Here is an 11608-nt window from a genome sequence, read left to right on the forward strand (position 1 = left end):
TAAGTCAATTTGACTTGTTGTCTTTCTCAAGCTTACAGGACCGGGGAATATTGCGCTTCCTAATTCCAGGCAAGTTTCTTCCCAATCAAACTTCCCCTACCGTGAAGGTACCTGTTAGTTTTCTATTTCTCTCACACACTTACCATAACCACCCCGGCGGGTTGACCCTACAGCTTCCTGAGGAAGCCTTCCTCTGAACCGACATCTATTAAACAGATTCTATTCCGAATTGCACAGTGTAAATTGCACAACCCCTCAGCGGAGAATCGGACTCTCCGCTGAGGAGTCTCAGAGCCCTCAATGTCCCAATGTTTCGCGTACTCCCAGCGATTTGTATTGTTCCAAAATTGTCAATTTGTTCGGCGGCCGAGTAGTACTATATTGATTAACGATTCCAAACGTGGTCGCGAGTCGATTCGGACTACAGATTCCGTAGCGTAGGAGCGGCTCGATACTCTAGTAAAGAGACACTCAAGTGTCGAAGAAGACTGCGTAGGAGGGATGAGCCTCTTTCAAGATCGGTAGTACTAACTATGGATGTGCCTGCCACATATTTAGGACTTAACTTTGAACAAGGTTGACGCTCAAACAGGACAGTATTCTGTCAGGTGGGCCGCTAGACCAAGACGTGACAAATGAGAAGGAGCTGATAATGGATCAAGACCCAGAGAGGGTCATAGAGCAACATGTAGAAGACTATGAGGATCATTAAATATCCCACTCGCGGTCGCGTCGGTCTGGTAGGGTGGCTCTGTAGGTCCTACAGTGTAGGAACCGACCCTAGAAGTACCGATGAGAGAAAGGCACTCAGGTACACAGGATCTGAGTGACGCTCAGTGAGTTTGCCGATAGTGCGTGCGTCACGCACGGTGCGTGTCTGCACCCCCTCCGGTACTTGCTCCCCATGACGGATCCATGAGGCCGGAGTAGCGGCAGACTCGCTCCAATGGCTATCTGAGCGCAAAGCCTCAAGTGGCTGCTGATTGACACTGGATTGGCGCGAAAGTTGAATGATACAAAATTTGTGACGGTTATAATACAACTCAAGACTCTCAACCGTCGAAGTATACAAAGGATCTAACTTAGATCCTTTAGATCATCTAACTTAGATCATCTAAGTGATAAACTTGATGACAAGGTAGATACCACAATAGAGCTTTACGCAACTTCAATGATGTCGGGAATAACCGAAACAATAACAACCACAACAATAAATTAGTTATGAACCTGAGTCCACTAGCTTGACGCCAGGACACAATTATGGAGACTAGAGACACACACAAAATCACAATAACTTTCTATCAATTATTTCTATAAAAATGCCGTTACCGGCACAAATTCTGTGGTTTTGTAGCAGAACCCTCCGTCAGCCAAGTTCCGCGAACTGCGGATTGCGACATGCTCACGGTAAAGTCTAAGGTCTGCCCCCGACTATGCGGTTTGGTTAGGTTAGCATCGATACACAGTAGCAGCTACTGAGCACCACACGATGAATTAGTCCGGCCCGTTAGACGAACAAGTTTGTTAGAGTTGTATGGCCACGACTTCGGCGGGCCTTCCTTCTGCGGCATTCGTACCAATGACGATAGACACCTGGCGCGTGCGGCCGTCAAGGCGCCCTTTCGGGCCGGATCGATTAGCTCCCTGCGGTTGCCGTCTCCTCACCGCGGTTCGTGCTCTCTTGACGTGCTCGGTTTTGATCCGACAGAGTTATGAGCTATAACCTTCCTATAAGTTGCGGGTCTTCAGTCCAGTGATGTATGTTCGGATTGTGTTATACAGGTAACCAAAGCTCAATCAAAATACATGAAACTCAGGCGTCTACATATCGATATGTCCTCCCTTAGTTGTCAGGATCTTTTCTACCCGAAGATTCGTGGATTGAGTCAACTTTCGACTTTTGAACTCGTGATGCGACGAGCTGCATCTTGTATGCCAGCCCATAGGCTCTCCAAGCTATCATACTGTCGCCTACTCACACGAAGATGTCTACGAGCGTGCAGGAATGCTTTGATGATGTATATTGATGATCTTTACCTCTTTAGAGCCCACCAATAGTTTTGTATTGGATTTATAACGGAACTATTGCTCGGCCTAGTCATCAAACGATCATCTTCGAAGCTCATCTTACCAAAAAAATCACTAATAAGATGGCTGGCGTGTGACGGCGCATTGTCTTGCATGAAAACCAACTTTTCCTACGACCTATTGGCTGTGAGCGGTACCAGGGGAGGAAGGCGGGAGGTCGATGTATCCGAATACTACTATCCTGAAGGGTATTGGACTGCGACAACTCACGCTTTGGAGTTGAGTCTAACACCCGCATGGACTCTGGCTGGCCGGGCCAGCCTGGCCCTATGACTGTACTTGAGATCAATCTGCGATTATCATTAATTTCAAGAAAAACGCACAATAATCGCATTTGCATATCAAATTGGCACGCACTGTAGCTCTGCGCTGTTAAGACTCGCAGTGCGAGTCACACCGTGTGTACCATCGGCGTCGGCGCGCATTAGCCCCTGAGAGAGGCGATCTTTCAAATTCGAAGGTTGCATGGTGTTCAGCTGCCGGAACTCAGCATATCTGGCTTGCTCTTATTCAGAGGAGGGCGCACTTTCCGCTGAGCCCTGAGGGCTCAGCGCTGCATAGACTTCATCTCTAACGACGTTCTAATGAGCGATTAAGACAAATTGACACTCTTCGATTCGACAGCACAGAGGGCTGGCGCTTGCCTGCGATTTCGGCGGAAGCTCGTCAAATTCACGGGAATTCACTTGGAGGATGGGGACCTCTGCTCAGCGACAGGGATAGTTCCTTCAGTACTGATTGAGACTCTCAATTTGAGAGAGACTACCGTTGAAGCTTCTCCTCCCAGCCACGATCGCTAATATGTCGCCACCACCGAGATGGAGCTTGATGCTTCGAGCTTTCAACGGGAGGTGTCTGGGAACTCAGGAACGGCACCTAGCCGTGGGGTGAAGAGCGGAAGACGCTGTTGATAGTGCATCACGAGCGAAACAAGGGACTTCCTGAATTCGTTGCTGAATCTCATCCGCGACTTCGGGAAAGCCAAGAACATGCCGTATAGCACCGTTTGGGCCACAGAGTAGTAGAACCTCTAGATGACAGCAGTCCTGATTCAGGCGGTCTGAAAAGTAGGGAGTTCCCACCTCGAAAAAGAATTCCCGTCGACTGGGCTTGATATTGTCCAATAGCCGCACGTAGTTTGCGGATATTCTGTCTGAAAGTTCGACTGCGGTTGCACGATAGAGTTTAGGTTCGAAGTAATGACAAATACGGAACCTATGAAAGGTATGGGAGCATGAAAGGTATGTTGTTGGTCACCAAAAGCTGTCGCAGATGATGTTCTTATCAGCGAAGTCAACTTCTCTGGTCATGAAATTAGGGGCCTATTCGTAAGAAAATCACTGAAATCGGAATCTCAGAGATTCAGTCTCCTCTTGAAGCTCGTCGTTGAACTTTGGCGGATAAAATAAGTTCCTTGTTCGGGAATATGATGCACTCGTGATGAACTCGAGAAGCTCCAATGTGTAAGGTAAATCCTAATCCGCGGATAGCGGGCTCGTTGGCCGAATAGAAAATCTCTCGATGAAACGAATGTTTCGCCGCATAGAATTCCTTCTAAAATTCGAAAATTCAGAATCTGAATGTTTTATGTAGGACTATGCTACTAGAATGGTGGGTCCAGCTGGAGGTCTTCTTAGAGAGAGGTCGTAGAATGACCAACGATGATGGAGGCCATGCTACGGTAGACCGTGGATGCTAAAGACCACAAAATAACAGAATCGTTTATAGAGATCGGGGTTTCAACTTGCCGATTCCGACTCGATTGAGAGAAGGATCGAACTCAAAATAATTACCGATCAGCATACGGTCATGGAAACTCCAATCATTCCCTGGGGCTAGTGCGATAGTAAGTAAACATATGCCATATTGATACCTGGCATAGTTCGTGTATGTCATCGTGAATGGAGTCATGCCTTCAGGACCCAAGTCGAACTTCAACTGTGGCAACTTGCTCATGTGTTGGCAAGGGAAGGACCATAGCATCTCTTTTGAGTCGTACTCGAAGACAACATCCGTACCCGCAGCCTTGACAGTTTCAGCATGAATATCCTTGATGAGATTCATGTAGTATAATTTTGGAACGAATAGAGCGTTGGCGCCGGTGTCGAGATCGAGGTTCATATTGAATAAAGAATATATAGGTCCAACACCGACATATAGCTTGCGAAGATTGACCCTATACTCTTCGGCCGAAGAGAAGACGACATACTCCAATGCACCCTCATATAATGCAGGATCGCCTCCACCCAGCAGTAGGCCTCCATCAGCCGATGCCTGCTTGAGATCAGCGGGAGGATACAAGTAGAGAGCAATGATCTCGGTCGTGACAGTTTTTGATGAACGCAACTGCGTCATCAGAGACGGGAAGTTCACGTCACCTTCATCATAGCCAAGACCTATTTGGTTAGCTGGAGGAACTTTACTGACGGGGGGTTTCTGGTCGAATATCAGTCCGACAGTGAGGATCTGCGACACCTGACCAATGGTTAATCTAGACTTGTGCTGAAACGTCTTCACCGTGTAATGGTCCAGGAACTCAACAGTTCTCGTCACATTACCCACAGAGCAAGCCTTCGGACAGTCGTAACACCCCACGGGACAAGTACTGCAGGGGTGTCCACTGGCTTTCTCGAACCAATTCTTCCAGATGAGATAAAAGAAACCCGATCCAGTGTCAACGTGAGCATGTAGCTCCTGGCCATTCTCGCCGACCAGAGTATGATACAATCCAAAGCGGCCTTTGAAGATATCTTTGTACTTCACATCGAGCTTGAGAGTTTCTCCTCGGGAGACCTTCAACACGTCAAATACATAAACCAAGGCGAGCAGTCGGACGGGCATAGGAGAACGCATTCCGGTCGATAGTTTTGATCTCAACGTAGCCGAGGGGCACGTTTTTGTTTCACGGCTTGGGCGCACGTTCACCAAATTAGTGTACTGTCCCAATAGGGACAGCGCTACTTGTATTCTCGCTCGCCTCATACCTTGATATATAATATCGCCTTCTATACAGTGCGATCTAACGGTCTCATTTGAGTCGAAACGATTGCTGGATACATCCCGTTGATTTTCTCTGATTAGAGCTGAACTATAAGGGACGGAACTACCTTGACAGAAGAAACCACCCATGTGGTGTGAGGTACGGCAACCGGGCTGCGGTGTAGTGACGCGAAGTATTGATGTATCACCATCAGGTCCAGAAGAGTCGATACAGCTGGTCCAGCTGAGCTGGAGCGGTTGCATTGAGAAAATCCACGATGGTGGGCCGTATCGGGGGCTAGTGCAGCTTGGAAGCTTTTTCCACACACACACACACACAACTTTTCATCTGGCTTGATTTCTAATACATCTTAGCGGTAGTTTCAGTAGCGAACTCCCGCGTTGTTAGAAGATCGCATCGTGAAGATCGCAAATTGGCAGAGCCGCTCACAAGCCGCCGTCAATAACTAAAGTTTATTTAACAAACAGTCAAGATGGAGGGAAAGCTGGGGCTAGACTACGTACGACCGGGATTGGAAGTTAGTGAAGCAGACAAGTGAATCACCGAAAACAGACCGTGTAAGAGATTGTGCCGCTCAAGCGCACGAACCGTGTCACCAGTGGCGCGCAGCGTGAAAAGTGAAAGAAGCACGGGATTTGTGTCTGTTACGGTAGCAGTATATTTGACATTTGCGCGACGCTTTCTGCCAAGATCTTCCTGCTGCTAGAAGAGTAAGAAAGTTGTTCTCAGTCCGGAAGTTTCATTCGCTCATCAGTAATCAAGTCACATATAGTATGCCCCATCAGACGCACTATTTCAAACCTCTCTAGTGAGGCACTAGTGGCGGATATTAGCGGTCCGCGAATAGAGGGTCTATTCCTCAAAGGAAATTTCGTGAGGGGGAATGGGAGCGGTTTGCGCGAGCCATCTGGCTCGGACGAGAAACCGCAATAGGAGGCTCAATTTAACCGTAGAAATGTGGACTCGTTACGAAAATCATACAACCATCCCGGCTCACGACTCATATATGTGCTTTCTCGAGAACTTCTCCTGAAGGTCAAGAGAAAGGCCATCAATGGAGTCCGTCCGTAGAACGACGATGAGTTACGATCTAGGGAGGTGTTTGCTGTGAACGAACTGGGACGGAACCAATGCCGCGAAATGTTGAAGTCCCCTCAGAAGCGATGTCGAGGGTGCATTGAGCTAAAGAGAGGCAGACTTCTATACTAGCAGTTTCTACTCATCAATAATGTGTCATCATTGCGTTGCCTTGTTTATCGGGCACGGTTGAAGCTCTCAAATTTTTGTGAAATTGAAAAGTCGATTACTGCAGCTAGTGCACGGTTCTTGTGCAGGTTGCCGGCTAAATGGAGGAGCAGGCTTTCAACGTTTCTAATGGATGTCATTCGTTTTGTGTGTTAATCAGTGTTCGATGGGCCCATCTTTCGCATCGACGCGACAACTCATTCGATCGTCCGACTCGCCAATGTGAGTCATATTATGTGACTCATAGTTTCGGTTAATACAAATTAGCCGTAATATGGCAATACACGTCACCATATGTCGTTGTTTTGGACATATTATAATAATATTATTCGTTTCTCACGTCGATGCAACTTGCATCGATGCGTGCTTGCATCATGCAAGCGTGCGGCATGGCGATGCCTTACGTCATTGCCTGGGTATGCAGACGTCGTCACGATTGTGCTTTAAGCTGGTGCACGCCAATAGGTTTGCGCGGAGATCTCGCTGAACCCAACAGGAGCGATCCTATTCGTAGCACGCCCGTATTCAGGACGTGTTCTGACGTTTGCAATCCTGTGGAAACTAGGGTTTGTACAAATTACAATTGCGATCCTACATCTGTGCAATTGCTGAAATTGCAGTTGAGCTCTGCATAGCAGAAGTGGCGTTTAAACGAGCCAAGCGGCAAAAGTATGGGCGACAAGCCACACAACTGGACTGAATGGAAAACACAATAGCTGAGTGGCGCGATGAGTCGCACAATTTGAGCTAGTAAAGCTATTGTGGATATTATTAAGACCAAATATTGATAGTGATATACATATTTCTTTGCTTGAGTAGCGGAGCACTATAGTACCGCCTAGGTAGTTCTTATAGTGACTGAGCACTTGCCGGCTGTGCACTTGCCGGTTGTAGGCTATTTCCTCAACTGACGAGCACTGCGATGTGGACAAACCCCCTCTACTCTTCAGCTACACTCACTATCTTCTCTACACTTGAAGACCCTAATTTGATATTCAACTAGCGTGGTGTCGAGTTCCAAAGTCTGTAAGACTAAACGTTCTCCACTCTACGCTGCTAGGGAGTTTAAATTGTAATTGCATGCAATTGATTTTTTTTGCGCGTTAGGCACGCGCTCCTTGACCAGTTCCTACTAGGAACTTCCTAGCAAGCCGCCCTAGTTTATCCATGATCGAAGTGAAGCCAGCTCACTGAGATGCCACCTCAGAGGTGGTGCTCATCAATACATGGCTTACGCACAGTGTGTAACGCACTCAGTGCGTTACACTGTAGCGGACAACTCGTGGAGGAGATTGACGAGATCTGCGCTCAGGAATAAGTTGTTGTCTTGCTAGCAATGTTAACTTAATTAACTAAGTTAATTGAAGTTGTTGTCTTTCTCAAGCTAACAGGACCGGGGAATATTGCGCTTCCTAATGCCAGGCAAGTTTCTCCCCAATCAAACTCCCCCTCCCGTGAAGGTACCTGTTAGTTTACTATCGAACTCACACACTTACCATAACCACCCCGGCGGGGTGACCCAACAGCTTCCTGAGGAAGCCTTCCTCTGAACCGACATCTATTAAACAGATTCTATTCCGAATTGCACAGTGTAAATTGCACAACTCCTCAGTGGAGAAACGGACTCTCCGCTGAGGAGTCGCAGAGCCCTCAATGTCCCAATGTTTCGCGTACTCCCAGCGATTTGTATTGTTCCAAAATTGTCAATTTGTTCGGCGACCGAGTATTACTATATTGATTAACGATTTCAATCGTGGTCGCGAGTCGATTCGGACTACAGATTCCGTAGCGTAGGAGCGGCTCGATACTCTAGTAAAGAGACACTCAAGTGTCGAAGAAGACTGCGTAGGAGGGATGAGCCTCTTTCAAGATCGGTAGTACTAACTATGGATGTGCCTGCCACATATTTAGGATTTAACTTTGAACAAGGTTGACGTTCAAACAGGACAGTATTCTGTCAGGTGGGCCGCTAGACCAAGACGTGACAAATGAGAAGGAGCTGATAATGGATCAAGACCCAGAGAGGGTCATAGAGCAACATGTAGAAGACTATGAGGCTCATTAAATATCCCACTCCCGGTCGCGTGGGTCTGGTAGGGTGGCTCTGTAGGAACCGACCCTAGAAGTACCGATGAGAGAAAGGCACTCAGGTACACAGAATCTGAGTGACGCTCAGTGAGTTTGCCGATAATGCGTGCTTCACGCACGGTGCGTGTCTGCACCCTCTTCGGTACTTGCTCCCCATGACGGATCCATGAGGCCGGAGTAGCGGCAGACTTGCTCCAATGGCTATCTGGGCGCAAAGCCTCAAGTGGCTGCTGATTGACACTGGATTGGCGCGAAAGTCGAATAATACAAAATTCTGTGGTTTTGTAGCAGAACCCTCCGTCAGCCAAGTTCCGCGGACTGCGGATTGCGACATGCTCACGGTAAAGTCTAAGGTCTGCCCCCGACTATGCGGTTTGGTTAGGTTAGCATCGATGCACAGTAGTAGCTACTGAGTACCACACGATGAATTAGTCCGGCCCGTTAAATGAACAACTATGTTAGAGTTGTATGGCCACGACTGCGGCATTCGTACCAGTGACGATAGACACCTGGCGCGTGCGGCCGTCAAGGCGCCCTTTCGGGCCGGATCGATTAGCTCCCTGCGGTTGCCGTCTCCTCACCGCGGTTCGAGCTCGCTTGACGTGCTCGGTTTCGATCCGACAGAGTTATGAGCTATAACCTTCCTCTAAGTTTCGGGTCTTCAGTCCCGTGATGTATGTTCGGGTTGTGTTATACAGATAACCAAAGCTCAATCAAAACACATGGAACTCAGGCGTCTACATATCGATATGTCCTCCCTTAGTTGTCAGGATCTTTTCTACCCGAAGATTCGTGGATTGAGTCAACTTTTCGACTTCTGAACTCGTGATGCGACGAGCTGCATCTTGTATCATACAAGTTGTATGCCAGCCCATAGGCTCTCCAAGCTATCATACTGTCGCCTACCCACACAATTTGTGTGGGTAGGCGACAGTATGATGTGACACAAAGATGTCTACGAGCGTGCGGCAATGCTTTGATGATGTATATTGATGATCTTTACCTCTTTAGAGCCCACCAATAGTTCTGTATTGGATTTATAACGGAACTATTGCTCGGCCTAGTCATCAAACGATCATCTTTGTAGCCCTTCTTACCAAAAAAATCACTAATAAGATGGCTGGCGTGTGACGGCGCATTGTCTTGCATGGAAACCAACTTTTCCTACGACCTAATGGCTGTGAGCGGTACCAGGGAAGGAAGGCATCTGTGGGGAGGTCGTCGTATCTCATATACAGTATCTGAATACTACTATCCTGAAGGGTGTTGGACTGCGACAACTCACGCTTTGGAGTTGAGTCTAACACCCGCAGGGACTCTGGCTGGCCGGGCCAGCCTGGCCCTATGACTGTACTTGAGATCAATCTGCGAATATCATTAATTTCAAGAAAAACGCACAATAATCGCATTTGCATATCAAATTGGCACTGTAGCTCTGCTCTGTTAAGACTCGCAGTGCGAGTCACACCGTGTGTACCGTCGGCGCGCATTAGCTCCTGAGAGAGGCGATCTCTCAAATTCGAAGGTTGCATGGTCTTCAGCGGCCGGAACTCAGCATATCTGGCTTGCTCTTATTCAGAGGAGAGCGCACTTTCCGCTGAGCCCTGAGGGCTCAGCGCTGCATAGACTTTATCTCTAACGACGTTCTAATGAGCGATTAAGACAAATTGACACTCTTCGATTCGACAGCACAGAGGGCTGGCGCTTGCCTGCGATTTCGGCGGGAGCTCGTCAAATTCACGGGAATTCACTTGGAGGATGGGGACCTCTGCTCAGCGACAGGGATAGCTCCTTCAGTACTAATTGAGACTCTCAATTTGAGAGAGACTGCCGTTGCAGCTTCTCCTTCCAGCCACCATCGCTAATACGTCGCCACCGCTGAGATGGAGCTTGATGCTTCGAGCTTTCAACGGGAGGTGTCAGGGAACTCAGGAACGGCACCTAGCCGTGGGGTGAAGAGCGGAAGACGCTGTTTATAGTGCATCACGAGCAAAACAAGGGACTTCCTGAATTCGTTGCTGAATCTCATCCGCGACTTCGGGAAAGCCAAGAAAATGTTGTATAGCACCGTTTGGGCCACAGCGTAGTAGAACCTCTAGATGACAGGCTGTCATTGACTGCAGTCCTGATTCAGGCGGTCTGAAGAGTAGGGAGTTCCCACCTCGAAAAAAAATTCCCGTCGACTGGGCTTGATATTGTCCAATAATCGCACGTAGTTTGCGGATATTCTGTCTGAAAGTTCGACTGCGGTTGCACGATAGTGTAGGCTCGATGTAATGACAAATACGAAACCTATGGAAGGTATGGAAGCATGAAAGGTATGTTGTTGGTCACCAAAAGCTGTCGCAGACGATGTTCTTATCAGCGAAGTCAACTTCTCTGGACATGAAATTAGGGGCCTATTCGTAAGAAAATCACTGAAATCGGAATCTCAGAGATTCAGTCTCCACTTGAAGCTCGTCGTTGAACTTTGGCGGATAAAATAAGTTCCTTGTTCGGGAATATGATGCACTCGTGATGAACTCGAGAAGGGCCAATGTGTAAGATGAATCCTTATCCGCGGATAGCGGGCTCGTTGGCCGAATAGAAAATCTCTCGATGGAACGAATGTTTCGCCGTATAGAATTCTTCTGAAATTCGAAAGTTCAGAATCAGAACGTTATATGTAGGGCCATGCTACTAGAATGGTGGGTCCAGCTGGAGGTCTTCTTAGAGAGCGGTCGTAGAATGACCGACGATGATAGAGGCCATGCCGCGGTAGCGATGTAAAGATGTAATCTCTGGTGTCTTCCTGCTGAAGACATCATAATCTGGAGGCATGATGTGCTTGGGTGATTCTGACGAGTTAAACCAATTCCAATGGCGCTCCCAAATGCCTCCTTGGTCAGATTCAGGGAGACCAAGTCGCCGAACTGTAACATCTGACGCGTGCAATTCACGTGTCACTGGTCTCCTATGATGCAGTGGGCGTTCGATTTCCACGTCACAGCCAATGTGACTGTCAGTGGCATCACGGTCATTCACGTCAGCTAACGCGAGGCCCCTCTTTACTCGGCCTACCGACTCCCTATGTCGCGTTCCGAAGTCAGAACTGAGGAAAGACGACTACAAGGTCATTGATTAGGTCGGTTAATGCCGCGTCGGCTCGTTGGTAATGTAGACAATGTCTACTAGACCAATGCCTGG

The 11608-nt window shown here is 48.1% G+C and overlaps 2 protein-coding genes across 2 annotated transcripts in view; one reads left to right on the forward strand and one right to left on the reverse strand.

Annotated features, from left to right (window-relative positions):
* Positions 1-3810: 3810 nt before the first annotated feature.
* Pmar_PMAR028374 (plasmepsin 4, putative) lies at positions 3811-4929 on the reverse strand (the record flags this gene model as incomplete). The annotated part of the gene is made up of 1 exon (XM_002786258.1): positions 3811-4929. The coding sequence occupies one exon, from the start codon at positions 4927-4929 to the stop codon at positions 3811-3813; it is 1119 nt and encodes a 372-aa protein (XP_002786304.1).
* Positions 4930-9596: 4667 nt separating this feature from the next.
* The window catches only part of Pmar_PMAR028375 (hypothetical protein), a gene marked incomplete at both ends in the record, with an annotated part of 4136 nt that continues 2124 nt past the window's right edge, over positions 9597-11608 (forward strand). The window contains one exon of the mRNA XM_002786259.1: positions 9597-9685. Coding sequence (XP_002786305.1) covers positions 9597-9685 — 89 coding nt within the window. The remainder of the gene's footprint in view (positions 9686-11608) is intronic.

Source organism: Perkinsus marinus, assembly GCF_000006405.1.
Source record: "Perkinsus marinus ATCC 50983 genomic scaffold scf_1104296931648, whole genome shotgun sequence".
NCBI classification, from domain to species: Eukaryota; Perkinsozoa; order Perkinsida; family Perkinsidae; genus Perkinsus; species Perkinsus marinus.